General features: G+C 40.7%; 1 protein-coding gene across 2 annotated transcripts in view; it reads right to left on the bottom strand.

Annotated features, from left to right (window-relative positions):
• Positions 1-1,125: 1,125 nt before the first annotated feature.
• LOC126248037 (serum response factor homolog) overlaps positions 1,126-19,975 on the bottom strand; it is a 257,210-nt gene continuing 238,360 nt past the window's right edge. For both annotated transcript variants that reach the window (XM_049948658.1, XM_049948659.1), the window contains one exon: positions 1,126-1,500. In XM_049948658.1, coding sequence (XP_049804615.1) covers positions 1,382-1,500 — 119 coding nt within the window. In that variant the 3' untranslated portion in view covers positions 1,126-1,381. The remainder of the gene's footprint in view (positions 1,501-19,975) is intronic.

Here is a 19,975-nt window from a genome sequence, read left to right as displayed (position 1 = left end):
GTACATTACTGAAGTGACATCATCAAGCAAACACACAGTTATGAGCTATATTCTTCTAATGGAGCCTCAGAATACAAGTTTTAAAATATCACATAAGCACATACCCCTTAATCTGAAACATACGAAGAGGAAAAAATTTTTTAGTTTGCAACAAGCCTCAGAATACTCACAGTATAATTGCTATCTTCATCAACAGCAGCAACAAATCAAATACTCTGGTTTAAATGATCGTATGAAGTCAGTTGTGAAGACCCTAAAGTAAGACTTTGCCCATGTTCACAACTGAACCCTTCACCCTCTGCTAAACACAGTATCAACTACATAGGCTCAACAGGTAGAATTAACAGGAAACAATTTTGAATGTGCAAATGTCTTTTGAATCAGAGTTTCATTTTCCAACACAGAGAGAAAATATTGACAGAGAGTGAACGTATCTGTTAACTCCTGAGAAGTGTTGAACCTACATGTCACTAGCTCTGACTACTGATGTGAGTGAAATACATGTGTCTGATAAATCAAAAGCATATATATCTTCCTAAAACCACCACTATTTTTTCTTTTAAGTGAATAACAACACCTAACAGTAATTATTATGCTCCAGATGTTGGGCACATAAGCAGGTTATGGAAAACAGCACCAAGCATTGGCACAAACAGAGCACATTTCAGTGCCACGTAGTGGTAGATGAGATTTCTACACATCTCCCACTAAATAACCTACAGAGACCTCAGGATGCTGAACCATGCTATAACAAGGATGATCAGCAGAAACTTCAGTCCCCACAGTTGCAACACATAATGGATTTAAGAAATAAATACACAAAAAGAGATAATCTTGTGAGATATAAGTCCAAGGAGCTGAAGTGGCTGACATACTATGACATGCATTTATTATGAAATCAACAATGAAACCCTTTAAATTTGAGTTAAACTGCAGGATGTGATTCCTAAGAATTAAAATACTGCAGTAATGTAGATCCCAGAGGAGACTTACATGCTTGTGTGTTACACATACTGAACACTGTTATAACAACAACTTCATTAACAATAATAAATGATCTATTTATATATATTTATGTATATATTATTATTATTATTATTTTCAATACCTTACTTCTTTCACTTGAGCATTTTATCCATTTCCAATTAAAATTAATTGCAACCAGATCCATACATAAAAAATGACAATGTAAGGGGAACGAAGAGAAAGAAAATCCAGTCTCTTTCCATAATGTCTACTCAGTTACATCACTGTATACCAGCTCTCTACAGTCACTTATTTTCACACCTTTTGCATTTTCCTGAAATCACCCCACAAAACATAACTCTCATCATTGAATAATGCACCCTGAAATACATTTTACCAAATGATTCAACCAGCATCATTTTCTCGATTTGGAGAGGTCTGCTGCTTCACTCGGCAACCCGTTAGCAGCTGCTGACAGTGGTATATGTAAAGGGATGAGGAACTGATGACCTGATGGATGCTGACTTGATCCACCTGCAACATATATTTCAGAAATTACAAAAGTAAGATTTTATTGTTATAAGTCAGGGATTTTCAAGTGATCAATGGAAGTAAAAGTATAATCTAGAAGGGCCAATGCATACCAAGTGGTCGATGAAAACAATAACTAGCAGTTTGACCATCTGAGAAAAAAAGTGATATTTGATGGGTGAGTTCCCTAATGTCTAGCAGACTGAAAAATATTTTTAAATTTTTTATCATGTAGAAATGGCAGCCATTTCTGTACCAGTTTTTTTGCATCTGTTGTCTTTTTATTTATTCAGTAATAATTTGCCCAAGGCTTTTCACCACAGTCAGGACTATAAATTAAAACCATCATCATCTAGCTGAAGGTATTCCTTAATATATTTTTACTAGCTAACAGTAGTTTCTACAGAAGGAGTAATTTCTCTGCCTTAATATTTTTGCGCTATTACACTATATAACATACTGAAGTTTTAGAGAGTATCAAAGGTGAGAAGCTTACACTTAAAAAATACACTATTTTAAAAAACAAAATTCTTGAATTTTTCATTTTTTGACCAGCAATATCTTTGTCAGAGGATGAGAGAAAAATCTGAAAATTACACATGGAATAGATCTTTATGATATCAATTTTCAGTATAAATTTCAACCTCTAGATTGAGTTGGAAGTTATGAAGAAAATTTACAAATATGAGTCAAAAATACATTTTTTAACATTTGCAATATCTGGGCTAATGCAATGAAGTATATCAGTCAGATAATTTAAACATGTCTATGATTAACTATCATTTTTTTGAAAACTAGCCAACTAATTACATTATTTTGTCCTCAACTTATTTGTTTCTACATCATCATTCACTGAACATCTGATTTCTTCACTTAGTTTGGGCATTAGGTTAAAAGTTCACCCAGTTATGGTTGTAAATTCTAGGGGAGACAGCTACTTCAGTACATTTTTAATTGGCAATCAAACTTCATCCTTCTCAACTTTTCTGAAGGAGGTACATGGTCCTGGTGGGTGGTAAAATGTAACATGCACATATTAGTGTTGACAAGCAATATTATCAACTTTGGCAATCCACCACTGTTCATCATAAACACAAGCCACTATGTCTTCATTTTGAAGTGTCAGTGGTACAAATTCAAAAGAGGTAAAGTTCACTATAAGTTGATGCAGATGCGATCTTACTCTTGAGCAAGTTGTGTGACTGGGATATAAAACAATGACAAGGTCGGGGGGCTTTAATCTTGTGACATCTGGCATCTCTTTCCTTCAGAACATTGGCGTAACATTCTTATATTTCCCCAAATTTTACAAAAACACAGGTAATTCCTTGTATCTATTCTTTAAAGAATTTAATTTCTTGAGGTGTCAAGATCTCTTCCCCACAGATCCGCCACAGTGTAGCTTTTGTGACAGCTTGCTTTGTTGCATCTCCATGCCATCACACATGTTCTTCCCATGACATAACTTGCAAACGTTCCATTCCACATCAAGTCCAAAATAATCTTGTAATATATATGATACAGTTCTATTTAGTTTGTTAATTGCAGCTGAAAAGCGTGCAGTGCTGTAGTGTTGCACTCAAGGTGGTCATTCATGACAAAAACTCTAGCTCTTTGGTTTATCTTGATCGTTATAATAGAACGCAAATGGATAAATTGTGGCCAGTTTCTTTGCCCACTGGTGCCCTTGTACTTCGTCTTGAACAACAATGGAACTGTTTTCCGAAAATTTGAACTAAGCATTCATCAACTGCCAAGATTTGCTTTTCGTCTTACATAAATTTATCTTGAGCTTTCAAAATAAAATGATACATTTTCAGAATTTTTAGGTTAGCTACTAACACTTCACGAAACTATTCTCGTGGTTTTATGACTGTCAGCATTTCCGTTCTGTCTTATGTCACCCATTGTTTGTTTCTGTATTGTCAGGCATCAAATCTTCTTCTTCCTATTCTTCAAACATGTCAAGTTAAGCCTGATTCCTACGACAACCTTGATATTATCCCATGATCATATGACGGTAACTGTCAATTAATGCATTCTAGAACTTCCAAAAAGTCTTTACAGTTCACTCTAAGATAGTCCCGTCTATCACCAGCTTTACATTCTGGTGGTACAAACAAACGCAAACGTTATAGGTGCGAGATGCCCCTGTAACAATACACTATTTTTGTCTCAAGTCGCAAAATTCCGACCTTCCAATATTAATGTCAGGATTTTCTTTTTTAATTCAGTGAACAGCACATTTAAATTGTACAATATCAACCTTTTTTGTCTTTGAACCTTAGTATCATTTTGTTTCACACTAACACGATCTTTTTTGCCAGGTATCAAACACCTGTCATTGTCATCCTCATAAACCTTCGCGATCGTGGTTTCATCTATCAAATTAGATGAAATTTTCTTTTGTAATGAAGGAAAATCCCCTTTTCTTTTATTGAATGCCAAATGTTCTGACACAATCACTAACTTTTGCTCGACTCTAAGAATTTGGCAGTAAACTGATAATTTTATCCTTTTAATTTGAAACACAAATTTAGTTTTTAGCTTTTCTATCAAATCATAAAATCTGGTTGGTGAATTTTTAGAACACACACCTGGTTTAGTACAAATTTGTTTATGAAATGAAACTCCCAAATTCTTTTCGACTGTAGCTGCCACTTTCTCATTTCTTGCATCCAAGGCAAAAGTATTTTTTCATCGTTTAGTTTTTTGATTTTACTAGCAGACAACACAGTTAATATTTCGAAAGCTGTATCTACTTTTTGTTAGTTTCTGGTAAGTCATAAAATTCTATATCTGGCCTGTCACTACCCCATCTTTGTTATCTATAAACATCGTACAACAACATTTTGTACACAATGATCTTCCTCGTGTTATATTGATGACGGCTTTTATTTTCAGAATAATGATCAACCGTTATTTCTCTCAGACCTTTTGTTATAGGTGTCTAATGTTTTTTGAAAGTGTCCAAGCACAGCTGGCCAAAAAGGTTACGAATTTTTTTCAGAGTATTTGCAAGTTTATTTAACCTCTGAGACAACTCTTACGTAAAACAACACTTTTTCTTCATCAGTGTAATTTCAATTAATGTAATGTATTTACGAAATGCTCGATACACTTTTATGGTAAGCTTCGTTAATATGAATACTGATAAAACAATGAGACCTCATTTTTCAACTCACACTTCAAGAGCTTACAGTTAACTCGGTGTGAGTGGACAGTAGTTGGTGGAAAGGAGAAGACGACACACTGACTTTTACAGGTTTGTCTGTGAGCCAGTACAGACTTGCAGATGTTGTCTGCCAGCCTGCTGAAACTTTCAGCAGAATATTGTCTCAGCAAATAATCATTAGTAACTTTAATCTGATGTATATAAATTGTATAATTGATATACTTTTTCCATTAGCCTACACATCACAGATGTAAAAAACGTATTTTTGAATCATATTTATGATTTTTTCGTAACTTCCAATTGAATCTCAAACCTGAAATTTCTACTGAAGTTTGATATCACAAAGATCTATTATGTGCGAAATTTTCAGACTTTTAGTTAGTCCCCCAACAAAGATACTGCAGATCAAAAATTAGAAAATCCCAAAACTTCGTTTTTTTAAAAAAATTGTGTATTTTTTAAGTGTAAGTTTCTCACTATTGATACTCTATAAAAAGTAATTATGCTATATAGTGTAACAGCGCAAAAGTATTAAGACAGAAATTATTCCTCCTGTGAAAAACTACTGTTCAAAAATTAAGGGTATTTTTTTTTAATTTGAAACCAGTAGCTTTGAGCTATTAAAAATATATTAAGCAATACATTCAGCTAGGTGATGGTTTTAATTTGTAGGCTAGAGTGTGCTAAACTAAATGGTTTTTATTTGGAAGGCCTAGTGCAACCCATTAACACATAATTAAAAAACTGCAGATGCTTGGGAAGAAGAAGGTTGCTGCCTGAAACAGAAATGACCGCCATCTCTAAATGATAGACAATAAAAAAAATTTAAAATACTGGACCACTTGACCCAAAAATGTTTTGAAATGATATACATTATCTAAAGATTTAAATTAAAGCACAAAAAGTTAATTGATGGTTCAACAATTTAAGAAATGTTACATGTGTACTCTGCTGTTAGTAACTGTAAACAAGAAGCCAGCCTCATTATTTGACAATGTAGCGTCAAACACAACTACTATAAATTAAGTAGCTGCAGTCAGTTTAACACAAAACTAGTGCATCAATACTGATATCTCTCTCTCTCTCTCTCTCTCTCTATCTCTTTACATAAACATTCTGCACACACAGCAAGTAAAATAGTGCATACACATGGCAGCAGGCAGACAAGATGTAGCAAACCAATTTGTACTACATGACATGACAGTCAATTTAATGGTATGTTGGTCCAGGTGCACTTTACCACACTTTTATCATCTGCTAGGATAGATGGAAAAGTCCCCATTTAAATTTGCTTTGGCCTTCTTGTAAATATATGAAATACAGTCAATATGCATACTATTCTAAATTTAATATATATTTATTTTTTAATCCAAGAATTTCAGTCATGTATCATCAATCCTTAAATTATAACCATCGCCACTGTTACTAACAGAGGTGACTAAATAAGCATATTAACCATTCTTTGGTTCCTCCGGCCAAACAGTGGTCATATTTATATTTACTCAATCCATTGTTTATTAACAAAGAAAAGTGCAAGTAACATGATTATTGACAACAGAAGGGGAGGCGGCTACGATAAAACTGTAACACATGACAATGACGATGATTACACATTTCACAGATCTCTCTACCTGTAACAAAAATTTACGTTTTGGTCGTGGATATTTTGCAACAGAGCTCTCTCATTCAGAGCCGCACATTGTCTACTAGTTTATTTCCTTTTGCTCTTGTGTTTTACTTTTTTTGTTCACAATAATTCAGTGTAAATTTTCGAAGTATTTACAACACAAGTTCCTGCTCTCCATACAAGCTGTCACGCTTAAATTATTGGCTCTGAGCACTATGGGACTCAACTGCCGAGGTCATTAGTCCCCTAGAACTTAGAACTAGTTAAACCTAACTAACCTAAGGACATCACAAACATCCATGCCCGAGGCAGGATTCGAACCTGCGACCGTAGCGGTCTTGCGGTTCCAGACTGCAGCGCCTTTAACCGCACGGCCACTTCGGCCGGCTGCTTAAATTATTCTCGGAACGGAGAATTGGATGAAACCTGAAGCAGAAAGCTCCGTAATGTTTAGCAAGGCACGGAACGAATACTGAAACGACAGGTTAGATGCCGTACTGGGGGAGCGTTCATTGCAATCGACAAAAATATTCAGATTGCCCTTCATAAGATCAGTCTAGATTGCAACTTGTATCTAGTGGTTAAATCAAGCCAGTATATATATTCTGCCATTCTATAATGCAGCCTGAAGCCAGTAGCTTCTCGGTCAGATGCAAACCTCTCTGTAGGACAAAACACTACATTTTGCCACTGATCATGTCAGTGACAGCATTGCTGTCTGAGATATTTGTGTTTCCTGAACAGTTGGAAGAAACGCAATGGCATCCGTGCTATCAGTTCATTACGCATCAGATGACGTCATATAGAGCAAGGGAAGAACGGCTATATGCCCCAATTTCTCGTATCTTCGTGGTTCTTTCGCGAAATGTACATTGGTGGCAGTAGAATCGTTCTGCAGTCTCCTTCAAATGCCGGCTCTCTAAATTTCGCGAAAAGAACGTCGTCTTTACTCCAGTGAATCCCATTTGAGTTCACAAAACATCTCCGTGATTCTTATGAGTTGATCGAACCTATTAGTATCAAATCTAACGGTTCGCCTCTGAAATGCATGCGTTTTTTTTTCCCCCCCAGTCGCTTAGGACTGTGCGCTGGCAAGAGATTGGCGATAAATTCGAGCAGAGTAAGGGGCCAAAGTCGTTGAGTGTTCTATGTAAATCGAATTGGGATTCCATCCGGACTTGGCGACTTATACGTTTTCAGCTCTTTCAGTTGCTTCCCAACGCCAGAAATACCTGTTACTGCGTCCTACATACGGTAGTATGTTGGACGTTCAAATGATGTTCGTCCGATCCTCTTATTTAAATGATTTCTTAAATGTAGAAATTTAAAACTTCGTCTCTCTCTCTCTCTCTCTCTCTCTCTCTCTCTCTCTCTACACTCACCAGAGTGGTCAACAAGTGACTGGATAGAAGCCTTCGATGGCGATTTTACGTAGGACCAGAATTTTCTCGGGAAAATCGTTTCCTAAGCTATGATCATGGGAACTGCATGCTTCACCCGGCAATCTGTTTACAGACGTATGACTTCTGCTTGTCGTACATCTACATCTACATTTATACTGCGCAAGCCACCCAACGGTGTGTGGCGGAGGGCACTTTACGTGCCACTGTCATTACCTCCCTTTCCTGTTCCAGTCGCGTATGGTTCGCGGGAAGAACGACTGTCTGAAAGCCTCCGTGCGCGCTCTAATCTCTCTAATTTTACATTCGTGATCTCCTCGGGAGGTATAAGTAGGGGGAAGCAATATATTCGATACCTCATCCAGAAACGCACCCTCTCGAAACCTGGCGAGCAAGCTACACCGCGATGCAGAGCGCCTCTCTTGCAGAGTCTGCCACTTGAGTTTATTAAACATCTCCGTAACGCTATCACGGTTACCAAATAACCCTGTGACGAAACGCGCCGCTCTTCTTTGGATCTTCTCTATCTCCTCCGTCAACCCGATCTGGTACGGATCCCACACTGATGAGCAATACTCAAGTATAGGTCGAACGAGTGTTTTGCGCGCTGTTCTTTTTTGAACCGAGAGTACAGCAGTCTCTGCTTCCTCAACATTTTCCGAATTTGTTATTTGACGGCGGGTCTCTTCCCTCCTTAATCCACTTACTCGGCACGTACTTTTCCAGGATGCGATTTACAATCAGTTTAAACTTTGCTCGTAAGGCCTCTACGTCCACCGTATTAGAACTAACTGATGTTCATTCATTGTCTAAACTGGATGCTAACAACTGTGTATCTACTCTTTCTAACCTTCTTGAGGGTTTGGTAACTTGAGTAAACCATCCTCGCTGTGATATCATAATCGCTATCCCGTGTCTGTATACCGACACTGTCGATAAGGTCAGGACTGTTTGTAGTTGAAAGGTCAAAAATATTTCCATTACGTGTGTGCTGTCGAGCTACCTGTTCAGCACACGTTTTCGGTAAACGTGTTCAAAACAACTTCACTGTCCATACCACCTACAACGTCTAATTTACACTCGGTACGTCAGTCGCCTCCAACCGATATAGCATGATCAGGGTATTTCCATGCTACTGAGCGTAGACTTGCTTTGAATGATTCTAAAATGGTAACGGCGGAATCAGTTGGCCGGTAAAAACTGCAGTAATTGAGTTCACACAGGTCTGTTACTCGCCTTCTGATAACTCCAGAAAATCGGTTTCGACCTCGATAGAGACAATATTTTTGTCGATTGCAATGAACGCTCCCCCAGTACGGCATCTAACCTGTCGTTTCAGTATTCGTTCCGTGCCTTGCTAAACATTACGCTGAGCGAGAATAAACGCCCTCCCCTGTCGACATGTGGTGTGTATAAAATTCCATGTACCTGTGGTAAAGTTTACATTGGTACTACCAAAAGAAGCGTAAACACGCGACTGAAAGAGCATAAAAGTCTTTGTCGACTTGGAAAAATAGAAAAGTCAGCTGTAGCGGAACATGCTCTTCAACCAGGCAACCACCAAGTGAAGTTTTCGGATACCGAAGTTTTATCTACAACGTTAAATTACTATCCACGGCTATATAGAGAAGCTATCGAAATTTATAAACATCACGATAATTTCAATAGGAAAGAGGAGGCTATGAAACTTAGCGATATATGGACAGTGGCTCTACAAAATTGCTAACAATTTTTATCTTGGACAAGGTGGTAATCGATAGTCAACCTTATCTTTGCTATGGATTATCAGTGGCTCTACAAAATTGCTAACAATTTTTATCTTTGACAAGGTGGTAATCGATAGTCAACCTTATCTTTGCTATGGATTATCACTGCTCATCACGTGTCACCTGAACCACGCCCCCCTTTCTCACAATATATAAGTCGCTCTCAGACACCCGACTAGTCAGTCGGCAAGACTCAGCGGAGCAGCGCCTCTGAGGAAGTCCAGCGCAGTTCTGGACGAAACGTAAGGAGCAGAAAAGTTCTTGGACCACGACCTCACATCCCGGAAAGTATATCAACAGCCATGTCACCCGGTCGTGAAAGCCTTCATTCTACTGTCAGTCGACAACATGCCGGATAATGCAGTGCGCCTGTGTAAAATGCGTGATAAAAAGTGTCTGTGTTGTTGCAAAAAAGAGGAAAAGCCAAGAAAAAACAAGAGGAGAATGTAAGTAAAATGATAGTGCATAACTTTAAACTCGCGAAATTGAAGAAAATGATTGGAATCGTTGCTTTTGCACAGGCCTGCTGCAGCATCCAAACTGCTGTCGAGATTGTACTACTGTAGTAACTGAAGATCCATGTAATTTGCCAGCTGACGATGGGTGCAAACCCGAAATGCATATTGGCATAAATAAAAACGCATTAAAAAGTGGCTGGTTGCTGTATTTTTACATGAAATATCTCTCAGTTCGTTGGGTTACGGTACATTTTGCCTTTCTCTTCAAATCCGCTGTCTTATTTCGTTCTGCTGTCATGGAGGGGATTTTATGCCATACTGCTAAAGAGTCAGAGTGATTACCTTATAGGAAGTCATAATTGATATTACAATGCCTTTAGGACGATCGGCACTAGCGATGGTGTGTGTGCACATTCAGACTGCACATTTGAGACCACTTACGTAATCACTGTCAGCTCGTGTTATGCTGTGATTTTAACATGGCCGGCACTGGATCCCATTCGATGAGGAGAAGGTATCCTGTTTTCCTGATACGCACATTTGTCGATCCGCGTACTTCTACTGCTTCTTTACTAACGCTGTCCCAATAAGAAGACGTAGACGAGAGAATTTTGATGTTTTTGTACTGCATACTGTGTTCAGTAGTGAGCCAATGTTCAGCCACTGAAGATTTCCTCCTGGCAGGCCCAGACGGGTGTGTCGTCGATGTTCGACGCATCTGTCCTCCACGATGCGACACGTTTGTCCAACGTATGACGTCCCGCAGCTATAGACACCATGCCTTCTTATACCAAAATCATCTTTCACTCAGCCTACAAGAGCTCCGAGTTTCGTTGTTGGGCATAACACGCACTTAACCTTACGTTTCACCAATAATCTTCCTACCTTCGAAGAAACTCCGCCGACATATGGCAGGGAGACCACTCCTATTTGTTCTTCACTTTATTCCGGGTCTTCACTTTGCCTAGCACGCGCCGGGCCAATCTCCCGTTCAGAATATCCATTCTCTAGAAATACAAGATGGTGGCAGCTGGTGGCCTGTAAGTCTAAGCCCGTGTGTGTAGGTTTACAGAACAAAGCGTTACCAAAGGTACCATCCTTTTTTCTCCGCAATAACACGCCCAGGAACGATAGTTCGCAGTTTTTATCCATCTACAACGTAAACTCGATGTTCGAATGGAGATAATTTAGATGTTGCATATCTGCGCTATTGGCCAGCGAATTTGACTCGTTTATGCCTGCGCATTTCCTTCTCACACTGGCAAAGGAGGTTTCGGTCACAGCCTCAGCAGTGCGTTCGCCACAGCTGAAGATGTCCGTGAGCTGCGCCGACGAAATATTGAGGAAATTTCACATCGAAATCCGACGTCTCTCTGTGAAGAATGTTCAAAGACTGAATTCTTCAGTACTATAACTCCATGTACTATTTGTCTTAATTATCTCAAAGTACCGTTACACTGCACTAAAGACAACATCCCCCCTCCCCCCCCCCCCCTCTCTCTCTCTCTCTCTCTCTCTCTCTCTCTCTCTCTCTCTCTCTCTCTCTCTCTCTCTCCCCCCCCCCACTCCCTCTCCCTCTCTCACCTCCCTCCCCCATTTCTAATCCAGTTACGGATAAAATATAAAAAACTCAATTCATTACAGGTTTACAGTTCAGTTCAGATACACATTTGCGAGGTTCAACATATGAGATGTAATAAACTACATTTTAGAATACGAAATTTATCACAGCGGCATAAGAACACACAACTGAGCAAGGAGCTTATACTGGCATTACATGTGTAACGTAAATTATATTGTCCACAATTTTTCAGCAACTGAAGTAAATCGATGTCTACATCTACATAGCTACTACACAATTAACACTGAAGTGCCAGAAGAGGGTTCATACTACCATAACACTCAAATCTTTCACTGCGAGCTCCAATTTGTCTTATTTATTATGACGGTTATTTCACCCTATATAAGTGTGAGTACATTTTGTAAAAAGATCTCACCGCAACGAAAAACGTCTTTCTTTTAATTATTCCCAGCCTAACTCGCATATCATATCCGTAACACCCTGCCCTATTTTGCAATGATATGAAACGAACAGCTCTTCTTTGAACATCTATGTCCTCTGTCAGTAACATCTCGTAAGGATCCCATATAGCACAGTAATACACAAGATGAGGACACACATGCGTGGTGCAAGCAGTCTTTTTAGTAGATCTGTTGCTCCTTGTAAGTGTTCTGTCAATAAAAGGCAGCCTTTAGTTCGCCTTCCCACAACACTTTGTGTTACTGTTCCAAATGAAGTAGTTCGCATTTGAGGTCCCTAGGTATTTAGTTGAATCGCCAACCTTTAAATTTGTGCGATCTATCATGCAACCGAAATATAATGGGATATATTAGTACCGATGCGGACGACCCCACACTTGGACAGCCTGTAAGTATGGATCTTTCGTCGAGAGTGCGGTTGTACACGACTGCTAAAAATGGAGCTATTTCAATCAACATACTCCGAAACAGACGTAATTGGTATACAATTTGCAGCAAATGACTTATTTATTGAGTGACGTAAGTTGCTCGGCTATACCGAGGGTATATACTTCTAAGCTACTCGTGTTGGCAGCTGTTCTCGATTCGAATTCTAGAGTATTTACTGCATCTTCTTTGGCGAAGGAATTTTGGAAAACTGTGTTCTGTAACTCTACATTAGCGGGCTGTCGACCACAATTTCTCTTCCTTCTAATACCTTTTAAAGTAAAGAAGGTTAGAGATCCGAGCCACATCGATATTTACAGAGAAGTGGCATACCTTCTTCAGATGCAGAAGCACGATGCAGGAAATCTGCCGTAGCTTTCTTGGACGAACCATACCATTATTTAGTTTAAACGACTTAGGGAAGTTGCGGAAAACTTAAAATATGGAATGACCGAAACTGTGCCCACCCCTCCAGCCACCTCCGACTACGAATCGCAGTGTTTAGAACTCTCACTAGTTCGCTCGCTCTTAAATCTCGCGGAGCTGATGGTTGGTTTTGTCTACACGGTTCGTACTGAGAAGGAAACATCACCAACTTGACCTGATATTTTCGAAGAACAAAGGCACACAAGCAAGATATCACCTCAGAAATCGATCCCGCAAGAAAATTTGGGCCATAACTTGATAGTACGCAGTTATGACCTTCTGAAACTATAGATTTCAAAACTTTCGCGCGTACCGTTTGTCACCCGCTCCGTCCCACTGCAGCTGCGTAATGCCCGTGCGCTAGAACTTAACAGTGGAGTGAGTAAGAGGTCTGTGAAATACTATTTTGAGACTGGAGACATACTTTGTTCAGTGTGTCAGACTACTCGGTTTCTAACCTGTAACTAGTGCCGGAGATTGTTTTGCTTTTAACATTTTTTTACGCTAGATTCATAAATGCAGTGTAAATGAATGAAACAAATTTGTATGTCGTTAAAAAAGTAGCGTAGCGCTATTTAATTATTAACGTAACTACTGTGCGTTATTTGCTTTGGATTTTAAAGGTGACGCTGTCAATGTGAAATAAACTTGCAGGAGAACCGTTATTCTTTCAATTGGAAATCGAAAATCATTAACTTCATAATAATGATATGATTTCGAGTCATATAGATAGCTGAAGAGGGTCAATCCTAGAATACTGTGAATACAAAAACTGAGGTGACATAAGTGATGGGCACTTACACAGATGGCGGTAGTATCACGTGCACACGCTGTAAGAGGGCAGTGCATTGGCAGAGCTGTCATTCATGTGAAAAGGCTTCCGACGTGATTATAAGCGCACGACAGGGATTAATATCCCCTGAACGCGGAGCTAGATGCATGGGACATTACATTTCACAAATCGTTCGGAAATTCAAAATTCCGAGATCCAGACTGTCAAGATGTGCCGACAATATGAGATTTCAGGCAGTACCTCTAACCAGGGACAACGCAGTGGCTGACCGTCGCCTTCACTTAATGACGTTAATGGTCTATGATAGCAGACTACAGATACGAGAGCGTTTGCTGAAAAGTACATCGCCTGCAGCGCCTCTCCTGGGCTCGGGACCGTACCGGTTGGACCCTAGACGACTGGCGAACCGTAGCCTGGTCAGAAGAGTCCCGATTTCAGTTGGTAAGAGCTTATGGAGGGTTCTAGCGTAGTGCAAGCCCCACGAGGCCACAGAGCCAAGTTGGACTGCGTGAGCTGGTGGTGGTTCCATAATGATGTGGGCTGTGTTTACATGGAATGGACTGGGTCCTGTGGTCCAGATGAGCCGATCATGATTACGTTCGACTACTCTGAGACCATCTGCAACCATTCACGGACTTCATGTTCCCGAACAACGATGCACCATGACACCAGGCTACAACTATTCGCGATTGGTTTGAAGCACGTTCTGGACAGAATGAAATTTTCACTCTACAGCGGAGTGTGCGCTGATATGAAACTTCCTGGCAGATTAAAACTATGTGCCGGACCGAGACTCGAACTCGGGACCTTTGCCTTTCGCGGGCAAGTGCTCTACCAGCTCGCAGGTAGCTTGGGCAAAAGGAAGTCCGACGCGATGTTAGGAGGTATCCTATAACTTTTGTCACCTCGTATCGTCTGCAGATGTGTGTACAGTATGTACGTGTACGAAGTTACACAGACATCCCACTGTGTCGTCTTAGAGCTTTCCTTTTTTTGTCAGGCTGCGTATATCGAGATTTACAACATTACAGGGACTTTTCAGTAAGCAGACACCGCTCATCTCTTGGCCGCACCGCAAACTGAGGTCAAGCTAAGTCTCTGGTGTACAACTTTGGTGCATAACAGAGCACCTACTTCATTGTGGAACTCAAGATTCCTAAGAATTTTTAGCGCCACGTATACTTAATTGAGGAACAGGTGATCCGGTAAAGAGTTGTAATATAACATGTTGTTGTATATACTGTTTACGTACAATTTTAATGATCAGCTGAGACGTCATGAAAAGAAAATAATCGACCTCTGTGTCTCTGTGGTCGCAAAGAAAACGTGAAAACGTGCTTTTCCATATTTCTATGAAAAATCGTCAGATAACACGATAACAGTTGTTCGTGTGGCGCAACAGAAGTCAAATTTTTCACAAGATGTGCGCTCAGTTATTATGCTTTCTAAGGTGTCTAATGACCTCTTTCACTAACAGCGAACGAGTCGATGTGATGATTAATAAACTGGACACGCATTAGAGAAGATCAGGATTCAAATATCTGTGCAGCCGTCTAGGCAGTTTTTGCTTGGTTTTGCTGTATCGTTCAAAGCAATTGCTGGATGGAATAGTCCCTTTCAGACAGACATCGCCAACTCCCACCCTGTGAAGTCCTAGTTTGCATTCCGTCTCTGCGGCATCGTCATCGACCAAACGTTGTGTGTCTTTTTCTTCCTTCCCTCCTTCCTACCGCTGGCAGTTTCAAAGTGAATATGTGTCGACTGGTCATCATGTGCTGTCGGCAGCAATGGATCTGCTAACAGCTGGATCGGGAGGTATTCAGCTTTTCCACGACTGGAGATGTTAGGTACTACGTGGTAGGAGCTAACGTACTGAATTAGTGTTACAGTTGAATAGTTTTCGACTTTCTGACCTTAACTGAGCATTAGGGAATTTTATTTCTTGACAATCAGACAGTCTTATGCTAAGATACATCTGAATAATTCAAATGCATTATGCGTATTCAAGTGAGCAGTGCCTGCTGCCGTGCAATAAGTAATCTGCATTACTACGTTTTACACGATCAATTTAATTCGTCCTACTAAAATGAAGACCAAACATGAAACCCATTGAATATATGAACATATGGTGAGAACATATTTATATAGCTTCCCCATTAGGTGCTGTCGAAAACTTTATTAAGTTGCTACTAGTTTCTGTCTATACGTGGACCACCTTCTGGCTTTTTTGAAAAAAAAAATATCGACATAGCATTTTGCTTTCTGAGAAATTATACACAGCTGCCTCAATATTAAATAGGCAAGCATCAGTGCTGTTATTACGTGTCACTAGCATACTTCTACCATCTGCACACATCTGTACTTTCATTGCTAAAGGTGGCAAATCGCTTTTTAAAGATCTGCTTAAGTTATTCTTGGGCGAGCATATTAAAAATAACTTGCCCGTGTCTTGCAAGAAGCATATTTGCCACCTTTTGCAACTAAAATGGCTCAAATGGCTCTGAGCACTATGGGACTCAACTGCTGAGGTCATTAGTCCCCTAGAACTTAGAACTAGTTAAACCTAACTAACCTAGGGACATCACAAACATCCATGCCCGAGGCAGGATTCGAACCTGCGACCGTAGCGGTCTTGCGGTTCCAGACTGCAGCGCCTTTAACCGCACGGCCATTGCAACTAAAGAACAGATGTGTCCAAACAGCGAAAGTGTAATATTGACGTGCAATAACAACACAGATGCTTGCCTATTTAACTTTATATTAAGACAACTCCATGCAACACACCAGAAATCAAAATTCTATAACGAATTTTCTGACCAGAGACAGTGGCAACTTCATAAAGTTTTTGACAGCAGCTGATGGTGAAGCTATATAAACGTGCGTTTCATGTTAAGAATCTATATTCTATGGGCTTCGCATCTGCTTTTCGTATTAAGCTATGTCTTTACATATTATAACTGATGGCAAATTGACAATATGATGTTACAGACGTTAAGCTTAACTGACAATGAAGAGGAGAAACAAACGCCACTGCAGACTGCGACGGAACGTGCCTTTTGAATGTTGTATTCCAGTCAATCGATGGTGTTCAAATCCCGGAAGGAGGGAGTGAAATTAAGGGATCTGTCCCGAAGATGAAAAGTGCTCCGAATAAATATTCCATTCACGATATGGACAAATTTTATATTTCAAGATTCTGTGAATAATGCAGCAAGGAACTATCAAATTCAAATGGCTCTGTGCACTATGGGACTTAACATCTGAGGTCATCAGTTCCCTAGAATGTAGAACTACTTAAACCTAACTAACCTAAGGACATCACACACATCCATACCCGTGGCAGGATTCGAACCTGCGACCGTAGCGGTCGCGAGGTTTCAGACTGAAGCGCCTAGAACCACTCGGCCACAGCGGCCGGCGAGGAACTATCAACTTCGCGTGAACGTCGCAGATTTTCTGATGTAATCTCTAACGAACGAGAGAGAGAGAGAGAGAGAGAGAGAGAGAGAGAGAGAGAGAGAGAGAGAGAGGAGGAGGGGAGGGGAGGGGAGGGGAGGGGAGGGGGGGAGACGAGACAGAGGACGCACCAGTAAGATATCCAAATGGCCAAAAAACACAAACGAATACAATTCCAAGAAAATTGGAAGATTTATTCTAGAACAAGTGCTTCACAAGTTTAGAAAGTCACGTTGACCCAACTTTGACCTGTATCCAAGCAATTGTTCGGCTTGGCATTGATTGACACACACTGACAACAGTCATGCTATATCTCCTAATATCGTGTCGAACCTCATATTTGCCGGCGGAGTGTAGCTACTTGACGCACTATGGAATCGACAAATCGTCGGAAGTTCCCTGAAGAAATATCGAGCCATGCTGCGAATATAGTCGTTCATCATAGCGAAAGTGTTGCTGGTGCTGGATTTTGTGTATGGAATTATCTCTCGGTTATGTCCCATAAATGTTCGATGAGATTCAAGTCGGGCGATCTGGGTGGCCAAATCATTCACTCGAACTATCCAGAATTTTCTGCAAACAAATCGCGAACTATTGTGGCCCTGTGACATGGCGCATCGTCATCCGTAAAAAATCCATCGTTATTTAGGAGCATATAGTCTATGAATGGCTGCAAATGGTCTCCAAGTAGCCGAACATCAACATTTCCAGTCAATGATCGGTTCAGTTAGACCACTGCACCCAGTCCATCCCATGTAAACACAGCCTACACAATTACGGAGCCACCACCAACTTGCACAGTGACTTGTTGACAACTTGGGTCCAAGGGTTCGTCGGGTCTGCGCCACACTCTAATCCTACAATCAGCTGTTACCAGCTGAAATCCAGCCCAGGAGAGGTGCTGCAGACGATGTGCTGTTAGCAAAAGCAGTCGAGTCGGTCGTATTCTGCCATCGGCCATTAACGCCAAACTTCGGTGCACTGTTCTAACGCATACATTCGTCATACATCCCACACTGATTTCTGCGGTTATTTCACACAGCGTTGCTTGTCTCTTAGTACCGATAAATTACGAAAATGCCGTTACTGTCGGTCGTCGAGTGACGGCCGTCGGTGAAAGGTAATGCCTCAAATCTGCTACTCTCAGTACACTCTTCACGCTGTAGATCTCGAAATACTGTATGTCTTAACAATTTGCGAAATGGAATGTCTCGTGTGTCTAGCTCTAACTACCATTCTGCGTTCAAAGTCTTAATTCCCGTCGTGTGGCCATCATCACGTCAGAAACCTTTTCATCACCGGAGCACGAATAATAGCTTCCCCAATGCACTGGCCTATCATACTTCGTCCATGTCATACTACCGACATCTGTTCATGTGCATATCGTTATTCCAGCAGTTTTGTCACCTCAGAGCCGGCCGCTGTGACCGAGCGGTTCTAGGCGCTTCAGTCCGGAACCGTGCAACCGCTATGGTCGCAGGTTAGAATCCTGCCTCGGGCACGGATGTGTGTTATGTCCTTAGATTAGTTAGGTTTAAGTAGTTCTAAGTTCTAGGGGGCTGATGACCTCAGATGTTGAGTCCCATAGTGCTCAGAGCCATTTTTTATTGCCTCAGTGCCGTTGTAGAAAGGAATCCAAAGAGATATTCTGCACAAGACTCTTGAGGAGAACATCCACATCTATCAGTCAATGCCAAGCCGAATAACTGCTTCCATAAGGGCCAGAGGTAGACCAATGCCTGCCTTAATTGCTAAATTGGTGAAGTTCGCTCGCTCGCTCGCTCGCTTGCTCTCTCTCTCTCTCTCTCTCTCTCTCTCTCTCTCTCTCTCTAATAAATCATTCAGTTTTTCTGAAATTGTAGTCATTTGTATGTCTGCACATGTACATTTCGGCTATGCTGGTTACGGAAGCATCTTCCATACGAGCACCAAAATTTGACCACTTTCGAATTCGCTTAGCTCCGACATAACGCACTTACAGTTGCAAAGAAGACAGTTCTGACTACGAAAGACACTCGCAACGTTTTGAGGGCATTGCAAAAGTCTCGTTCGTGGTCAAACACAACAGCGCCACCTGCAGGCTTGGCCAGCATTTGCATTTACGTTCAAACATGCATTTATCTCGCTGTTTGCCTATTTTTGTCCAACCCACGTACATTACACTGTGGTTATACAGGGTGTAACAGAAGTACGTCTTAAAAATTAGGGAGATTGCAGAGGATGAAATTTTAAACGTTTTGCTATAAGGAACCAACGCGCTGTTGAAAATCCACACACAACCTGTACGAGAAATTACCAAGTGAGATTCTCAATGAACATTTGGGGTGGAAGTCTTCGAGATCACGTCTTATCAGATCGTTTTAATGGTTCGTAGTATTTGAACTTTCTGGATAATGCCTCGCCTAAACATCTGGAGGACGTTCCCTTGCAACTATACACTAGTTCGTGGTTTCAGAAAGACGGGGCTTCAGCGCACTTGATCTTCGCGCTTGGGGTATCTCATAGACAACTTCAGGCCGAGTGTAATTGGAAGGGGATGTCCAGTCTCATGGCCTGTGTACTGCACTGGTCTCATCCCTTTTGACTTTTTCCTCTGGGGTTATGTAAAGTTTCTTGTGCACTCACCACCAATGGAACAATACCTGAGCTCACTGATCGCATCTTTACAGCGTTTGATACCATCAGAGTGGAGCGCGGAATCTTACACACAACCAGACAAAATATGGTGTGTCGTTCAACGTTATGTAATGAATTGATGGTTGTCACATTGAAAATTTACTCTATGATAGTGAATCCACAGATGGGTTGACAGTATTTACGTTTTCTGAACTACAGTATTATGGTGTTTCATTTAGCATACCGAATGCGAAGAAAGTGCATAGTGCTATAGAAACTTTATTTAACATTTCCA

The sequence above is a fragment of the Schistocerca nitens genome, chromosome 3 (assembly GCF_023898315.1).
Source record: "Schistocerca nitens isolate TAMUIC-IGC-003100 chromosome 3, iqSchNite1.1, whole genome shotgun sequence".
NCBI lineage: Eukaryota > Metazoa > Arthropoda > Insecta > Orthoptera > Acrididae > Schistocerca > Schistocerca nitens.
Note: the sequence above shows the minus strand (reverse complement) of the source record. Positions and strands in the feature narration are given on the sequence as shown.